General features: G+C 45.3%; 1 protein-coding gene across 1 annotated transcript in view; it reads right to left on the bottom strand.

Moving 5' to 3' along the window:
• LOC145360575 (wings apart-like protein homolog) overlaps positions 1-19,582 on the bottom strand; it is a 217,520-nt gene that overhangs the window by 60,374 nt on the left and 137,564 nt on the right. Inside the window, exons 10-12 of the mRNA XM_080215902.1 lie at positions 13,856-13,967; positions 12,480-12,577; positions 11,505-11,581 (exon numbers count right to left, since the gene is read on the bottom strand). Coding sequence (XP_080072028.1) covers positions 11,505-11,581; positions 12,480-12,577; positions 13,856-13,967 — 287 coding nt within the window. The remainder of the gene's footprint in view (positions 1-11,504; positions 11,582-12,479; positions 12,578-13,855; positions 13,968-19,582) is intronic.

Below are 19,582 nucleotides of genomic sequence, written 5' to 3'. Positions count from 1 at the left end.
CCCTAACATTACCGAGCTCCCTGAACCTTTGTACGCTTTTCTTTCTGACTAGATTCATTACAACTTTTGTGCATCACGGTTCCTGTAACCTACCAAAACTTCCCCGTCTCATCAGGACGTTGTCACGCAGAACTCCAGACATTCCTTGAAAATCTGCCACATTATTTCTGTACATTTTCCCGAGAAAACCTCCTTCTAATTTATGCCTCTAATTTCCTGCCTGATGGCTTCATAATTTGCCCTACTCCAGATAAACACTTTCCTAGCTTGCCTGATCCTACCTCACCCCAATGCTAGTGTAAAGGAGATAGAGTTATGATCACCCTCCCACTGAGAGACCTGACACCTGTCCAGGTTCATTACCCAATACCAGATCAAGTACAGCCTCTCCTCTTGTAGGCTTATCCATATACTGTGTCAGGAAACCCTCCTGAACACACCTAACAAACTCCTCACCATCTAAACCCCTTACCCTAGGGAGATTCCAATCAATATTTGGGAAATTAAAGTGTCTTGGTTCGCTGGAGCGGGCGGAGTGAAGGTTGCATGGAGTAAAGGTAGGCGATTACCTTTGTAAAGATTTTCGCGGGCTTTGTAACGGTTTTTCTGCTTTAAAAACGAGACAGGAAGTGGGCCATGGGGCTTTGTGGGAAGGGATGTATTTTACCGCGCAAAGTTTAAAAGGAGGCTTGCTGTAGACAGCAGACAGCGTCGGGAGCGGAGTGAGAGGGAAGCAGAGTGAGCAGTAAGGGCTTTGGATCAAAGGGCTTGGCAGAAAAGGGCGAGGTAAGTTTAAATTCTTAACTGTGTTTAGTAATTACTAAGAGGCTGTGATGGAGGGGCATGTGATGTGCTGCTTCTGTATGATGTGGGAGCTGGTGGACCCCAAGGTCCATCCCAGTGACCATGTCTGCAGTAAGTGCTGGTTGCTTGAAAAGCTCCAGCTCAAAGTAGATGAGCTGAACTCTGAGCTCCAGTCACTGAGGCTCATCAGGGAGAGGGAGTGTAACCTGGATAATGGGGAACAAGAGAGATTCACACCCCCTAGACTGGCTAACTCTGAGGGTCAGGAACAAGAGGGTGCTGCTGGGGGGAGAGGGGAGCGGGGAGGAAGGGAGAGGGGAGCGGGGAGGAAGGGAGAGGGGAGCGGGGAGGAAGGGAGAGGGGAGCGGGGAGGAAGGGAGAGGGGAGCGGGGAGGAAGGGAGAGGGGAGCGGGGAGGAAGGGAGAGGGGAGCGGGGAGGAAGGGAGAGGGGAGCGGGGAGGAAGGGAGGGGGGAGCGGGGAGGAAGGGAGGGGGGAGCGGGGAGGAAGGGAGGGGGGAGCGGGGAGGAAGGAGGGGGGAGCGGGGAGGAAGGAGGGGGGGGGAGCGGGGAGGAAGGGGGGGGGGGAGCGGGGAGGAAGGAGGGGGGGGGAGCGGGGAGGAAGGAGGGGGGGGGGAGCGGGGAGGAAGGAGGGGGGGGGAGCGGGGAGGAAGGGGGGGGGGGAGCGGGGAGGAAGGAGGGGGGGGGAGCGGGGAGGAAGGAGGGGGGGGAGTGGGGAGGAAGGAGGGGGGGAGTGGGGAGGAAGGAGGGGGGGAGTGGGGAGGAAGGAGGGGGGGACCCAAAGGCCTCAGCCTGTCAATCTGCACAACAGGTTTGAGGTTCTTGCTCCCAGTGCGGACAAGAACGAGGGCTATAAGGTTGACGAGCAAACTGCCCACAGTACAGTGGTGCAGACACAGGACAAAGAGGAAGAAGTAAAGAGGAATGTAGTGGTAATTGGGGATAGTGTAGTTAGGGGTATAGGCACTGTCTTTTGTCACAATGATAAAGAATACAGAAGGGTGTGTTGTCTGCCTGGTGCTCGGGTCCAGGATGTCTCATCTGGGCTGCAGAGGAACCTGGAGTGGGAGGGTGAGAATCCGGTTGTTGTGGTACATGTGGGTGCCAATGACATAGGCAAAATGGGAACTAAGGTTCTGCAGAGGGAGTACACAAAGCTGGGAATCAAATTAAAAAGCAGAACCGACAAGGTGGTTATCTCTGGATTACTACCTGAACCGCGTGCAGATGGGCGTAGGATAAATAGGATTAAAGAGATGAATGGGTGGCTCAGGGATTGGTGTGGGAGGAATGGGTTTGAATTTATGGGGCATTGGCAGATGGGACCGTCTTGGTCTGAATCGTGCTGGGACCAGAGTCCTGGCGAATCATATAACTAGGACTGTAGATAGGGCTTTAAACTAATTAGGGGGGGGGGAGGGTGCAGGGGTGGGAGAAATTACAATGTCCAAAGTAAAAGAGAGGGTACGGGCACGGGAAAATGTTGAGGATGTCCCAATAATAAAGGGAGTAGGGGGCATGAGAAAGGTTGGTAGCGTTCCTTCAAATAGGATCCAGATAAAGGCTGGGATAAAGACACTTTACCTGAATGCACGAAGCATTCGGAACAAAGTGAATGAGCTGATGGCGCAGATCAGCACAAATGGATATGATCTAGTGGCCATTACAGAAACGTGGTTGCAGGGTGACAGGGACTGGGAGCTGAATGGCCAGGAGTATCAAGTGTTTAAGAAGGATAGTCGGGAGGAAAAAGGGGGTGGGGTAGCTCTGCTGATTAAGGATAATATCAGGGCGGTAGTAAGGGAAGATATAGGCTCCAAAGAGCAGAACATGAAATCGTTGTGGGTGGAGATAAGGAACAGTAAGGGGAGGAAGACGCTGGTGGGTGTGGTCTATAGGCCCCCAAATAATAACTTGGAGGTGGGGCGGGCTATCAACCAGCAAATAAATGATGCGTGCAGAAATGGAATGGCGATAATTATGGGGGATTTTAATCTACATATTGATTGGTTGACCCATGTCAGACGCGGTGGGCTTGAGGAAGAGTTCTTGGAATGCTGTCGGGACAGTTTCCTTGAACAGCGTGTGACGGAACCGACGAGGGAGCGAGCTATCTTAGATCTGGTGTTGTGTAACGAGGCAGGTAGAATTAGGGATCTTGTTGTGAGGGATCCTCTTGGAACGAGCGATCATTGTATGGTTGAGTTTTTGATGCAGATGGAGGATGAGAAAGTAGGGTCCCGGACCTGTGTCCTCTGTTTGAACAGAGGGGAGTATGAAAGGATGAGAGGGGAATTGGTGAATGTTGATTGGGGGCGCAGATTGGTCGGTAGGACAGCTGAGGAACAGTGGAGGATCTTTAAGGAGGTCTTTTTTGGTGCTCAGCAGAAATATATTCCGATGGTGAAGAAAGAACGTAGGAGAAGGGATAATCAGCCGTGGTTATCAAAGGAAATAAAGGAGAGTATTAAATTAAAAGCTGATGAGTTTAGAGTGGCTAAAAGTAGTGGGTGATTAGAAGATTGAGAGAGGTTTAAAAATCAACAAAGATTGACTAAGAAGTTGATAAAGAAAGGAAGGATAGACTGTGAAGCTAAACTAGCACTAAATATAAAAAAGGACAGTAAGAATTTTTACAAATATATAAAGAGGAGGAGGCTGGCTAGAGTGAATGTTGGACCCTTAGAGGATGAGAGGGGGGATTTAGTGGTGGGAGATGAGGAAATGGCTGAGGCCTTAAATAAGTTTTTTGCCTCGGTCTTCACGGAGGAGGACGTGAATAGTTTGCCGATATTAAAGATAGAAGGATGGTAGGAGTTGAGGGCCTGAATGCGATGAGAGAGGGAGTGCTTGATCGACTAGCAGGACTGACGGTGGACAAGTCCCCAGGACCGGATGGAATGCATCCCAGAGTTCTGAAGGAAATGGCAGAGGTGATAGTAGATGCCTTAGTGATTATTTACCAAAATTCGCTGGATTCCAGGGAAGTGCCAGAAGATTGGAAAACGGCTAATGTTACTCCGCTGTTTAAAAAAGGTAGCAAGCAAAAGGCAGGGAACTTAGGCCGGTTAGTTTAACGTCTGTTGTTGGAAAAATGCTCAAATCCGTCATCAAAGAAGAAATAGCGAGGCACCTAGAGAAGAATTGTTTGATAGAACAGACGCAGCATGGATTCGTTAAGGGGAAGTCGTGTTTGACAAATTTATTGGATTTCTATGAGGATGTGACTAGTGGTAGACAGAGGGGAACCGGTGGGTGTAGTGTTTCTCGATTTTCAAAAGGCGTTTGATAAGGTGCCGCACAAAAGGTTGCTTCAGAAGGTTAGGGGGCATGGAGTTGGGGGTAAGATGTTAGCGTGGATGGAGGATTGGTTGTCCAATAGGAGGCAGAGAGTTGGTATCAATGGGTGCTTTTCTGATTGGCGGTTGGTGACTAGTGGAGTGCCGCAGGGATCGGTGCTGGGGCCTCAACTATTTACCATTTATATAGATGATCTGGAGGAGGGGGCTGAGTGTAGGGTGACAAAATTTGCTGATGACACAAAGATGAGTGGAAAAGCAAAGTGTGTGGAGGGTGTGGAAAGTCTGCAGAGGGATCTGGATAGGCTGAGCGAGTGGGCAAGGACCTGGCAGATGGAGTACAATGTTAGCAAGTGAGAGGTTATCCACTTTGGCAGAAATAATAGTAGGAGGGATTACTATTTAAAGGGTGAAAAGCTGCAGCATGCTACAGTGCAGAGGGACCTGGGGGTCCTTGTGCACGAGTCGCAAAAACCCAGTCTGCAGGTGCAGCAGGGGATCAAGAAGGCAAATGGGATGCTGGCCTTTATAGCGAGGGGGATAGAATATAAAAGCAGGGAGGTCTTGTTGCAACTGTACAGGGTATTGGTGAGGCCACAGCTGGAGTACTGTGTGCAGTTTTGGTTGCCGCACTTGCGCAAGGATATTTTGGCCTTGGAGGGAGTGCAGAGGAGGTTCACTAGGCTGATATCGGAGATGAGGGGGTTAGACTATGAAGACAGACTAAATAGACTGGGTCTATACTCGTTAGAACATAGAACATTACAGCGCAGAACAGGCCCTTCGGCCCACGATGTTGCGCCGACCAATTAAAAAAGCAATGACCCTCTAACCTAAACCAATCCCTTTCCATCCATAAACCTGTCCACGGATCTCTTAAACGCCCCCAAACTAGGCGCATCTACAACTGCAGCAGGCAGGGCATTCCAATCCCTCACCACCCTCTGGGTAAAGAACCTACCTCTGACATCCGTCCAATAACTACCACCCTTTAATTTAAAGCTATGCCCCCTCGTGCTAGCTTTCTCCATCCAAGGAAAAAGGCTATCACTGTCCACCCTATCTAAACCTCTAATCATCTTATATGTTTCAATAAGGTCCCCTCTTAGCCGCCTTCTTTCTAACAAAAACAACCTCAAATCCCTCAGTCTCTCCTCATAGGACCTTCCCTCCATACCAGGCAACATCCTGGTAAACCTCCTCTGCACCCTCTCCAATGCCTCCACATCCTTCCTGTAATGTGGGGACCAGAACTGCACACAATACTCCAAGTGCGGACGCACCAGAGTTTTGTACAGATGCAACATGACGTTGTGGCTCCTAAATTCAATCCCCCTACCAATAAACGCCAAGACACCGTATGCCTTCCTAACAATCTTATCTACTTGATTCCCAACTTTCAGGGATCTATGTACACGTACACCTAGATCCCTCTGTTCATCAACACTATTCAGAGTCCTGCCGTTAGCCCTATACTCTACACATCTGTTATTCCTGCCAAAGTGAATTACCTCACACTTTTCTGCATTAAACGCCATCTGCCACCTCTCGGCCCAGCTCTGCAACTTGTCCAAGTCTCTCTGTAAACTATGACACCCTTCCTCACTATCTACCACACCTCCGACTTTGGTGTCATCAGCAAATTTACTGATCCACCCAACTATACCCTCATCCAGATCATTTATAAAAATTACAAACAGCAGTGGCCCCAAAACAGATCCCTGAGGCACACCACTTGTAACCGAACTCCATGACGAATACCTACCATCAACCACCACCCTCTGTCTCCTATCTGCTAGCCAATTCCTGATCCAATTAACTAAATCACCCTCAATCCCATACATCTGCATTTTCTGCAGAAGCCTTCCATGGTGAACCTTATCAAACGCCTTACTAAAGTCCATATATACCACGTCAACTGCCTTACCCCCATCCACCTCTTTGGTCACTTGCTCAAAAAACTCAATAAGGTTAGTAAGGCACGACCTACCCTTCACAAAACCGTGCTGACGATCACCAATCAATTCATTACTCTCTAAATAACTATAAATCCTATCCCTAATAATTTTTTCTAAAACTTTGCCCACAACAGAAGTAAGACTCACTGGTCTATAATTCCCGGGGAAGTCTCTGTAGGATAGCAGGACTAAGGGGCACAGCCTCAAGATAAAGGGGGGGGGGCGGTTTAGAACAGAGTTGAGGAGGAACTTCTTCACTCAAAGGGTGGTGAATCTCTGGAATTCTCTGCCCGTTGAAGTGGTGGAGGCTACCTCGCTAAATATTTTTAAGACGCGGGTTGATGGGTTTTTGATAAGAGAGGGGATTAAGGGTTATGGGGAGAGGGCGGGAATGTGGAACTGAGCCACGACAGATCAGCCATGATCTTATTGAATGGCGGGGCAGGCTCGAAGGGCTAGTTGGCCTACTCCTGCTCCTATTTCTTATGTTCTTAAGTTCTTAAACAACGGGACAACATTCGCTTTCCTCCAATCGTTGGAGTTTAGAAGGACGAGGGGGGATCTTATAGAGACGTATAAGATAATGAAGGGGATGGATAGGGTAGAGGTAGAGAGATTCTTCCCACTCAGAAAGGACAACAGGACTAGAGGGCACAGCCTCAAGATAAGTGGGGGGGGGCGGGGGGGGGGGGACAGTTTAGAATGGAGTTGAGGAGGAACTTCTTCACTCAAAGGGTGGTGAATCTCTGGAATTCTTTGCCAGTTGTAGTGGTGGAGGCTACCTCGCTAAATATATTTAAGACACGGGTAGATAGGTTTTTGATAGACAAGGGAATTAAGGGTTATGGGGAGAAAGCAGGAAAGTGGAACTGAGCCACTTCAGGTCAGCCATGATCTTATTCAATGGCGGGGCAGGCTCGAAGGGCTAGTTGGCCTACTCCTGCTCCTATTTCTTATGTTCTTATATGTCTTACTGCGACAACTCTGTTATTTTTACATCTCTCCAGGATCTGTTTCCCTAACTGCTCCTCAACATCCCTGCTACTATTGGGCGGCCTATAGAAAACACCCAGTAAGGTTATTGACTCCTTCCTGTTCCGAACTTCTACCCACAGAGACTCCGTAGACAATCTCTCCACGGCATCCACCTTTTCTACAGCCATGACACTATCTCTGATCAACAGTGCCACTCCCCCATCTCTTTTACCTCCTTCTCTGTCCCTCCTGAAATGAATTTTCTGAAAGGATGCTGGCAGCAGATTCATGAACTTCTGAAAGAGCACTGGATAAAGACTTGAAGGGAAAAATATTACAGGGCCAAGGGGAAAGAGCAGGGAAATAGGACAAATTGGATAGCACTTTCAAAGAGCCAACTCTGGCACAGTGGGTCGAATAATCTCCTGTGTTTTAAGGTTCCATTATTTGCGAACAAAAATGCATGGCTGAACAGAGACAAAGCAATCACCCTTACTTAGTATCTGAAGCAGAATGAATGAAGGAATTAGCAGCTAGGCTGGGATTGTACTGCAAGGTGGCTGCTGTGTGCATATTCAGGAATTCATGTTGATAGGGACACCCAGACTACATAGTAACACATCATAGCTGTTTTTTGCCTCATAACAAATATTTTTAGCTGCCACTCTCCCTGTCCCACTGATTTGATTTATCGTCACTCGTATTCGTATACAGAGAAAAGTATTGTTTCTTGTGCACTGTATAGACAAAGCATACTGTTCATAGAGGACAGGAGAGTACAGAATGTCGTGTTACAGTCATAGCAAGGGTGTAGAGGAAGATACCTTCAAAAGAATGATGGCAGCAGGGAAGAAACTGTTCTTGAGTAGGTTGGTACATGTTCTCAGACTTTTGTATCTTCTTCCCGATGGAAGAAGGTGGAAGAGAGTATTGTCTGGGGTGCTTAATTATGCTGGCTGCTTTCCTGAGGCAGCAGCAAGTACAGACAGTGTCAATGGGTGGGAGGCTGGTTTTAACAAAGAACAGTACAACACAGGAACAGATCCTTCAGCTCTCTAAGCCTGTGTTGATCGTGTTTACCTATCCAGACCAAACGCTTATATCCTTCTATTCCCCAATTGTTCATATGTCTATCAAGACAAGTCGTGACGTAACTGCCTCTGCCACCTCACTTGGCAGTGCATTCCAGGTCTCCACCATCCTGTGTGTAAAAAACTTACCCTGCACATCTCCACTGAACCTTTCCCCTCTTATCTTGAACTTGTATCTCCTTGTAACTGTCATTTCTGCCCCGGGGAAAAGTTTCCAACTGTTCACTCTATCCAGACCCCTCATAATTTTATAAACTTCTATCTGGTCACCCCTCAGCCTCCATCTTTCCAGGGAGAACAATCCCAGTTTATTCCATCTCTCCTCATAGCTAATACCCTCCAGACCAGGCAACACCCTGGTAAACCTTTTCTGTACTCTCTCCAAAACCTCCACATCCTTCTGGTAGTGTGGCGACCAGAATTGGATACAGAATTCCAAATGTGGCCTAACCAACGTTCTGTACAACTTAAATTATTTACCAACTTTTATATTCAATGCCCCATCTGATGAAGGCAAGCATGCCACATGGTTTCTTCACCACCTTTTCCACCTGTGCTGCCACTTTTAAGGATCTGTGGACCTCTAGTCCCAGATCTGTGTCTATGCTCCTGACTGTCCTGCCATTTATTTTGTAGTTCCCATCTGAATTGAATCTACCAAAATGCATCACCTCACATTTGTCCAGATTAAATTCCATCTCCCATTTCTCTGCCCAATTTTTCAGTCTATCTATATCCTGCTGTACTCTCTGACAATCTTCATCACTTTCTGCAACTCTGCCAATCTTAGTATCATCCGCAAACTTGCGAATCAGACCAGCTACGTTTTCTTCCAAGTCAATTGTATATATTACAAATGGCAGTGGGAGACCTTAATTTTCTTCATATTGACTGTAAATCTATTAGAGCTAGGGGGCTGGATGATGAGGAATTAAGTGTGTCCAGGAAAGCTTTTTGGAACAACATGTGGTTGGTCCGACTAGCAAGGAGCCTATACTGGATCTGGTACTAGGGAACGAGCCCAGCCAGATCAAAGTTGCAGCAGGGGAACATGTTGCGAACAGCGACCACAATTCCATAAGCTTTTGGATCCTGATGAAAAAGGACGAGTGTTGTCCTAGAGTTAAGGTGCTAAATTGGGGAAGGCCAATTACAACTGGATTAGGCAGGATTTGGAGGCTGTTGTTTGGGAGAGACTGAGGGTAAATCCACATTTAGCATGTGGGAGTCTTTTAACAAGTAGTGGTGTGATGGACTGGGCTTTGTTCACGACTCTTTGTAGTTTCTTGCTGTCTTGGACAGAGCTGGAGCCATACCAAGCTATGAACCAGAAAGGATGCCTTCTACGGTGCATCTGTAAAGGTTGGTAAGAATCGTTGCAGACATGCCAAATTTCCTTAGTCTTCTGAGAGGGTAGAGGTGTTGGTGGGCTTTCTCAACTATAGTGTTGGCATGGGAGGACCAGAACAGATTGTTGGAGATCTGGACACCAAAAATTTGAAGCTCTCGACCATTTCTACTTTGTCTATTGATGTAGATGGGGGCAAGTCCTCCACTGTGCTGCCTGAAGTCGATGACAATCTCCTTCGTTTAGTTGACACTGAAAGAGATTATCATCGCACCAGTTCACCAGATTCTCTCTTTCTTGTGCTCCAAGTCATTGTTTGAGATCCGACTCACTATAGGATTCAGTCACAGAGGGAGGAGCCAAGCTTCAGGCCGCAGAGTTTGGGAAGAGTTTCATAAGAATAATGGTGTTGAAAGCGGAGCTGTAATCAATAAATAGGAGTCTGACATCGGTGTCTTTGTTATCTAGGCGTTCCAGGGTTGAATGCATGGTCAGGGATTTGGCGTTTGCTGCGGACCAGTTACAACGGTAGGTGAACTGTAGTGGATCCAGGCAATCTGGGAAGCCGGAACTGATTTGTGCCATGACTAACCTTTCAAAGCACTTCATAATGATGGATGTCAGAGCCACCAAGGCACATGCTTGGCTTTTCTTTGGTACCGGGATGATGGTCATCGACTTGAAGCAGATAGGGACCTCAGATTGATGTAAAGAGAGATTGAAGATGTCTGCGAATATCCCTGACAGCTGGGTGCTCGTCCAGGTACCCCATCCGGGCCGGTTGCTTTCCGTGGGTTGACCTTTGAGAAGGCTACTCTAACATTTGATAGGTTCATCCGAGGTTTCTGGGGTATAGGGCTTGGTCTCGCTGACCTCTTGTTCAAAATGGGCATTGAATGTATTGCATTCATCAGGGAGGCACGCTGGTGCCAACAATTTTACATGCCTTCATCTTGTAATCTGCTACGTCTTGCATATTCACCTGACGAAGGGGCAAACCCCGAAAGCTTGTGAGTTTACTATCAAATAAATCGGTTGGACTTAAACCTGGTGTTGTCAGACTTTTTACTGTGTTTACCCCAGTCCAACGCTGGCATCTCCACATTGCAGATCTTGCCATAGCCAGCAGGGGGCCGTGTGGCTGGTCTGGGATTCTAGTTTGGTCCAGGATTGTCTTTTGGCATCTTTGATAGAGCTCCTTAGATTACATTGGGCTTTCTTGTCTAGGTCAGGGTGGCCTAACTTGAAGGCCTCAGACCTAGACTTCAGCAAGCAGCGGATATCCCTGTTCATCCATGGTTTCCAGTTGATTGTCAAAACTACCACTGCAGTGGAAGTCACAGCAAGTTCTTTTAACCATCTGTAGATTGCCAAACAGAAACTGAGAGCCAAGTTCCGCACACATGAAGACGGCCTCAACTGGGATCTTGGGTTCGTGTCACACCACCTGTAACCTCCACAATTTGTCCAGGTTGCAAAATCTTACTAACTGTCCTGGCTTGAGACAATTCACACCTCTTTAAACTGTGCTTAACCTTCTTTCCACTCACATTGTCTGTACCTGTAAAGACTTGATTACCTGTTAAGACCAGTGTTCCAACAATTATCTTGTAATTGATTCTGTATCTGTATATGTCCTGTTCGTGAACCCAATTCTCCACTCACCTAATGAAGGAGCAATGCTCCAAAAGCTCGTGCTACCAAATAAACCTGTTGAACTTTAACCTGGTGTTGTGAGACTTCTGACTGTACTACTACATATCAGGAGATTAAAAGCAATTGTAACAGCTAGGTGTCTCCTCAGACCCTGGAAGGGAAAGAAGATCAAATGCAGTTTTCAAGATAAGTGGGTTATGAAAGACAGGGAATAGGATAAAGACAGTATCCGTTCCCCAGCTTAAAAGTCACACATTATCTTAACTTCCGTGACAAATTCCTATAACCACCATATAAACTTGTGCTGTATATTCATGTCAAAATACATTGAAAGTTATTTACACTGCACACTTACCTGGCTGAAGAGATGATGAGCTGGGAGTCTTTGTATGCAATCAGATAGCCCTGGTTTTCCGGATTATGGACAGTAACCTGATTAAAAAAATAAATTAAGCTGGGCAGATCAAGTGGAAGGAAGGTGAAGGAACGTTGCTTATTGGAAAGGCTCGTCACCACCAGATCAGTATTCAAGCTCAAGATTCAACTTTTAAACCAAGAGCCACTCTACAAGATGCAGATTGAAGTGTTGGGACAGGGATTTACAATTACCATTTTCCACAAAGTGAATACACTCTGGATTTTAACTCAGGCAGGCAATCTGTCAAATTTGATTTTAAGCATTTAGAAAGGTTTTCCTTCAAAATCACTATCAAAATCAGGAATCATCCACCCTTGGATCCCAGAACAGTATTGTTGGAGCACACCAAGCATTGCACATCTGATGATGAACCACTGGGGAAGGCCCAACCCAAAGGTTTTATCCATGCCTCCAGTATTGGGTTCAGTCATTGCTGATGATAAAAGAAGCACCAAGCTTAGTTATCAGGTGCCCAACTGTGAGAGATGGCTTGGTCCTTAAGAATAAGGACACCATCTGCCCATAAACGTTCAGCACAAGACAGGTGTGGTCAGACCTGGAGCGAGTAGATTGTATTCAGATGTGTGGCAAAAGTAAAGCTGCTTATTCAGTAACCAGAGCACAGTTTGGAGCAGTACTGCTGCATGACACCTCATAAGCAGCTCAGAATTAGCTTTATATTATCAGCAGTCCCAAGGTCAGAATGCAGCCTAACCAGGCCTAGAGAGAACTCATTAAAGGCAAGGCATAGCTTTCAGAGCCGTTGTGTGGCTGTCAACAAGAAACTGAGATGGCTCTGAGTGACTCCTCCATCCCCCTACCTTCATATTTGTCACACCTTTGTTGTGAAGCTGTGCTTCCTTTTCTAAAAGACAAATTAAAACTTGTACTATTAATCTGTGTAACACTTACACTCTCAAGCACACGTAAACAGCGCTCTGCACCCCATAACGATGCAACTAGTTTATCCTGCTCTTCATTCTGGCCCAATTGCTCCACGCATTCTTTTACTGTTGATGCAGAAAGAGATTGAAGTTTGTTAGAATAAACCTAATCATAGGTTTCCCCCTCTTTCATTAGGTACTCCTGTGTCAATTAAAGCATAAACCAGAAGCAACACAAAAAAGGAATTAACTTCAAAAAATACACCGAGAGAGGCAATTTGTCCAAAAATTAGACCTTGTCCAAATCCTGTCACCAGAGCCCCAAACCATCTGAAAAGACAAGCTCAGTTGCTGAAAGCACACAGACACAGGCATGAAGAATTTAAAACATTAAAGGACACATTTAACATACAGAAACATCATACAAAATTTGAAACCTTGTTTAAGAACACAAATTTTGACCAAATTATCACAGGCAACCTGCAGGACTACTCTATATAGTCACTGACAATAGACTTTGTGCAGCTTCACTTGGCTGCTCAGGAGCTAGAGTCCTACCATATCAGGTAAATCAAGGCTATGGTTCAGAGAGAGACACAAAAAGAGAAGCAATATTTTCTAATACTAAAAATAATGAATCTAATTTGTCAGCGTATAGTTATGCTCAGCACATTGTGGGAAATCTGTGGCTTTCGGAGTGTGTGTAACAATGGGCAATCTGTAATAAGTAAACTGCAACACCATAAAGATGGTCTAGTTCCACCTCTATAACATTGCCCATCTCAGTTCATCAGCTGCTGAGACCCTCATTCATGTCTTTGTGAGCTCTTGATTTGTTTATTGCAACACACTGTTGCCTGGTCCCCACGTTACACTCTCCATAAACTGGATGTCACACAAAACTTTGTTGCCTGTGTTTTAATTCACATCAAGTCCTAGTCACCTATCACCCTCTGTGCTCACATTGCTCCCATTCGAACAATATCTTGATTTTAAAATTTTCATCCTTGCTTCCTCCTCCAGACCCACAACCGTCCAAGATCTGTGTGTTCATCTAATTCTGGCCTTGAGCGTCGGCAATTTTGATTGCTTTATGTTTGGGGGGACGTGCCTTCAACTGACTGGGTGCAAGCTTAGGAATTCCTTCCCTACACTTACCTGCCCCTCTACCTCATTCTCCCCCTTTAAGGCACTCCTCTAAGCTCACATCTTTGATCAAGTGTTTGGCCATCTGACTGAACACCACCTTGCGCGACAGTGTCATACTTTGTTTTATAATTCTCCTGTGAAGCACCTTGTGACGGGGACATTTTGTTATACTGAAAGCACTATATTAATACATGTTTCTCTTGTTGGGGTCAATCCACGTAAAACCAAGAGTAACTGCTCCAGCTGAACACATACCTTTATCCACAATGTGATCTAATCCTCCCAGGAGTCTGAGTTCCTCCTTAAACCAGTCCCCAGCACGTTTGGATGTGAGTGAAAGCAGAGTTTCCATGGCCAAGTGTCCAGTCTGTGCAAAGGAGAAAATGCATCTCAATACTCGGGTCTGAAAATTACGCCAAAGGCATAAACGCAATTACATAAAAAAGATCAGATTGTGTACAATAACACTGCCCACTAAACAGTAGATGTCACTTCCAATCGCACATCCAGTCCATAACAAGCTGCCTCTCCTCTCCCTTTCCCTGCCAGTCTGATTCCTTTTGCTTTACTGTGCCCTCATGGAGAGGATTTCTGTTCGAGTCTGCTGAACTTGACAACAGGATATAATGGCAGTCTTACACTGGTTCCCATTCAAGCAGCATCTTGATTTTAAAATTTTCATTCTTGTTCCCAAATCCCCTCCAGCCAAAGTGGGGTTCAGTCCCTCCTCATGGTGCTAGAAGGTGGTTAATAAAATGTCCCTCCTGAACCCTAGTGTGATGGACCACATCAACAAAAGGTGAACTCCATCTCTCTCCTCCCTTCCCCCAATCCAAAAACAAATCCAGGAAACGCACAGAAAGTTTTCCCCAAATCTGCAAACGGATGTATCACTGCTTCAAGTGAATACCTTGTTAGTGTGTCAAAGGTCACACTTTAAACATGAATATTCTCTTCCCTTCAAATTCTAATAGGCCCTTTGTCCAGCTTTTTCCTTCACTTCACTTTATAAATTCTTTACTTCACTTTCGAGTTTGTGTGTACAGGAAGCCAGATACATTTACTGAAACATCCTGCTTAATGACGGCATCTCTGATAATCCAGATCAGTCTGGTGATTGAGAGAATAATTCCTACTAGTCAACTCCCTGAAAATTACGACTTGAAATGTTGGTCAAACACTCCTAACAGTTTGACAAAAAAATACATAACTGTAACTCAACCTTTCTTGGCAACCATTCAATACTTCTGGGAAGACAGTAGTGGTGAAAATCATTGAACAATAAATTGTGTGTTAAAACAGGACCCATGCTGAAACTAGGCCTCAACCCATTCTGTGGTGAGAACAGACCTTGTAGTACTAGAACTACCACCAGGGGGCAGGACCAATAACAGTCATGTCAGGAAACAGCAGCAATAGCATCTTTCTTGTCATATTAAAGTTCAGAATTGTTAGCATATACACATGGAATAAAGGCTGTTCACCATTGTGAACAGCTCACACTGAGTGAGGAATCACATCTTTCATGTCTCACAATGTAGTGATTGAACAAATATCTCAACTCTTCAGGTATTTAAAGTTAAAGTTTATTTATCAGTCACAAGCAAGGCTTACATTAACACTGCAATGAAGTTACTGTGAAATTCCCCTCGTCGCCACAGTCTGGGTTCCAGCTTCAGGTCAATACAACTAACCAGCACGCCTTTCAGACTGGGAAGAAACTGGAGCACCTGGAGGAAATCCACACAGACACAGGGAGAACGTGCAAACTCCACACAGTGACCCAAGCCAGGAATCGAACCCCGGTCCCTGGCGCTGAGGCAGGAGTGCTAACTAATGTTCCACCACCGCACAGTCTCATTTAACAACATTTCATGTAGACTCGGTTTATGATGGCAACAGTAGCCTTACACACACACCTCTCTCACCCTTTGCTGTTCCCCGCCCTCCACAATTTCTGCACCTGGAAAGATGCTAACTTCAATTTCAAACCAGCAATAACATTATGTAATACCAAAGAATTAAACGCCCAGGTGCATAGCCACGTACTTCACAGCAAGACTATCAACCTACTCAGCTAATTATAGTGAAAACAATGAAAAAGCAAGCTTCAAAAGATTCCAAGACTGATAAACAGCACAATGCAAAATTGACCGAGTGAAACCCATAAATGCCCTTTAAATCTTCATCACTTCTAATCCCTCTGGTCCGGGGCAGTTTTGAAAATATACGGCTCTCTGCTTGGCTGAGTGGTTCAAGGCTCACCGCTGGACCTCAACAGAATCTCGACTCTCATTTCTCCCTCAACACTATACTCCATTCGGCTATTTGTGGGAACTTTCTGTGAGGAAAATGGCTGCTGCATTTACAATGTAACAGTAATTGCATGCAAAGCACTGAAGTTTCTGACAGGTTGGGTAAATAAAACAGAGGCACTTCTACATCTAAATTAATCTGTATAGTAACTGATCTACCACAGGAGTTACCAAGTATAACTTCAGTGAATAAATGTTTACTCTGTGAGGGGCAGGTGTTACTTTAATATAAACAGACATCCAAAACAGAGACCAAGAATTTTGTTCTCCTGGAGTCATGTATTGAGCTGGTGACTGATATAGGCTGTAGTTGCCAAATTAAATATTTCTGAACTTGTTTTGATCAGGATAGTTGCCTTAATTTTGGCAAAGCATTTGTATTGATCAACATTCTGTGCGGAAACTTTGGAGATAATCTAATTTTCATTGCATAACATTGTGTCTGGTTTCTTTGCTAGATTGAAACAGCAACAGTGGCTAATTTAAACTGACTTGGCAGGGCTGTGGGAACCAAGAGATAACATGAGAGGAATACCAAGATGCATGGAATACTGGGAGAGATAAACAGCAGGAAATAGTTATTAATATGGGGTCAGAGCAAGGGGGAAGCTATAAAGTCTAAATCAGAGTTAGAGTGCAGGTATGTAAATGCATGGAGGTGTAGGAAATAAGATTGGTGAATTAAGGTGCAGATTGCTATCTGGAAGTATGATGTTGCAGTTATAACAGAAACCTGGCTCAAAGAGGACAGGACTGGGTGTTAAGTGTTCCTGGAATGATAGAAAAAAGGGAGTGTACACCCGTTTGTGTACACTGAGGGAGAATTTTGAACGGCCAATGCACCTAGACAACACGTCTTTCAGACTGTGGGAGGAAACCAGAGCGTTCAGAGACATGGGGAGAATGTGCAAACTCCACACAGACAGTGACCCAAGCCGGGAATCGGAATTGGGTCCCTGGCACTGTGAGACAACAGTACTAATCACTGTGCCATCATGCCACCTGTAGTGGAGCTCCCCACGGATCTGGTGTTGGGATCCTTGCTTTTCCTGATGTAAATAAATGACTTCGACCTTGGTGCTCAGGAAACAATTTCAAAACTTGCATACGACGTGAAACTTATAATATGCGCATAAATCTTTGAAGATGGCAGGACAAATCGAGAAAGTGGTTAATAAAGCATACACAGTATCTTGGGTTTTACTAATGGGGAATAGAGTACAAGAACAAGTAGATTATGTTGAAGTTGTATAAGACATAGTACAGCCTCTTGGAGTACTGCATCCAGTTCTAGGCGTCACATTGTAGAAACGATGTGAAGGCATTCGAGTGTGGGCAGTTAAGAGTTACGCAAATGGTTCTCTAGGTTTGAGGAACTTCAGTTATGGAGATAAATTGGAGAAGATTGGACTGTTTTTCTTGAAGAAATTTGGCAGCTTATGCTACCAAATAAATCTGTTGGACTTTAACCTGGTGTTGTGAGACAGAGAAGATTTCATAGGAATATCCAAATCATGAGGGGTTTTGATAGAATAGACACGGTGAAACTGTTCCCACTCATGAAAACATTGAGAGCGAAAGAGCAGAGGTTTTAAGTTGATGGTAGAAGAAGCAAAAGCGACATGAGGAAAAACTTTTTCACACACCAAGTGGTTAAAATCTAGAATGCGCTGCCTGAATGTGGGGTGTTGGGAAGTTGAATCCAGGCATTCAAAAGATAATTAGATTGTTATTTGAAAATAATGAATGTGCAGGGTTACAGGTAGAAGGCAGGGGAATGACATGAGGTGAAATGCTCATTTGGAGACGGTGCAAACACAATGGGTCAAATGACCTCCTTCTGTACTGTAACAATTCTTTGACAGTAAAGAGAGCACAATCATAGAAATCATAGAAACTCTACAGTGCAGAAGGACGCCATTCAGCCCATCATGTCTGCACCAATCACAATCCCACCCAGGCCCTACCCCCATATCTCTACATATTTATCCGCTAATCCCTCTAACCTATGCATCTCAGGACTCTAAGGGGCAATTCTTTTTTTTAAGCATGGCCAATCAACCTAACCTGCACATCTTTGGACTGTGGGGGGAAACCGAGAACCGGAAGAAACCCACGCAGACAGAAGGAGAATGTGCAAACTCCAGACAGACAGTGATCCAAGCTGGGAATCGAACCCAGGTCCCTGGAGCTGTGAAGCAGCAGTGCTAACCACTTGCTACCGTGCCACCCAATGCTGCTCCTCCAGCAAGCTTAAATCTTAATATATAAACAAATTAAGAAAACACATCAGAGGTCAAAGGATAACTTAAGCGATTGGAGTTTAAAGGGGGAATATCTTACGATCCATTCACTCTTGAATTTAACATAGGTCTACATTTCAAACAGCTTGGCAGCGTAAAAGCTTAATACCCAGTTTTGAAGCTGTCACTCAGGCTCGACATTGCGGGAAGATGTCATTAACTGATGCTTTATCCCATCAAGTTTCTTTGTAATTGCTCTTTCAAAGCAACAGTACCAAGTACTCAAAGAGAAGGCGAAGCATCAGAAAGATTTCACTATTAAAATGTAATTTATTGCTAGCATGTGTCAGGCACATACACAGCCCTTTCTTGGTTTGTGTGCGCTGTGCGTTAATGGTTTAATCAGCATCTGCAGAGTTAAGCTCGAGGTGCACAAACACTATAATGAAATAAAACAGCTGTTCTTGAGTGCACATTCTAAAGGAACCAGGTTGGGATTACGAGCAATCTCCTGACATTTGCAAACCTTGAAAGATAGAAAATAGAAGGCGACATAGGCCATTCAGCCCTTCGAGCCTGCTCCATCATTCATTTCGATCGTCGCTGATCACAAATCCAATATCCTAATCCTGCCTCCCCCCCAATATCTCTTAACCCCTTTAGCCCCCAAGAGCTATAACCATTGGAAACATTATTTCTAAATCCACCCTGTCTAACACTGTCAGAATTCTCCAAGTATCTAAGAGATCCCCTCTCACTTCTAAGCTCCAATGAATATAATCCTGTCTTAGTCTTTCCATATATGACAGACCTGCCATTCCAGGAATCTGCCTGGTAAGCCTTCACTGCACTTGTACTATAGCGAGGACATCGTTCCTCAGATAAGGACATCAAAACTGGACACAGTACTCCAGGTGTGGCCTCACTAACACCTTATACAAAACATCCCTAGTCCAACACACAAATCCTCTTGCTATGAAGACCAGCATCGCATTTTACTTTTTGGGTTGGCACAGTGGCAAGCACTGCTATCTATCAGCGCAGGGACCCGGATTCAATTCCCAGCTCAGGTGACTGTCCATGTGGAGTTTACACTTTCTCCCAGTGTCTGCGAAGGTTCCCTCCCACACTTAAGATGTGCAGTTTAGGTTGATTGGCCGTGATAATTGCCGCTGAAGTGTCAGGGGTATTAACAGGGTAAAATGCGGAGTTACGGAAATAGCCAGGGTGAGATTGTTGTCAGTGCAGACTCAATGGGCTGAATGGCCTCCTTCTGTACTGTAGGGATGCTATGATTCTATGAACTATACTACGATTCTGCTGCCTGCTTCTGCATGCTTACTTTCAGTGACTGATGCGCGAAAACACCAAGGTCACTGAGTATCCACCTCTCTCTATTTACACCCAAATAATAATCTGCCTTC

The sequence above is a fragment of the Carcharhinus amblyrhynchos genome, chromosome 31 (genome assembly GCF_965287045.1).
Source record: "Carcharhinus amblyrhynchos chromosome 31, sCarAmb.v2.hapA, whole genome shotgun sequence".
In the NCBI taxonomy this organism is placed as follows: Eukaryota; Metazoa; Chordata; class Chondrichthyes; order Carcharhiniformes; family Carcharhinidae; genus Carcharhinus; species Carcharhinus amblyrhynchos.
The sequence above is the reverse complement of the archived record's forward strand: the minus strand, read 5'-3'. Positions and strand labels throughout refer to the sequence as shown.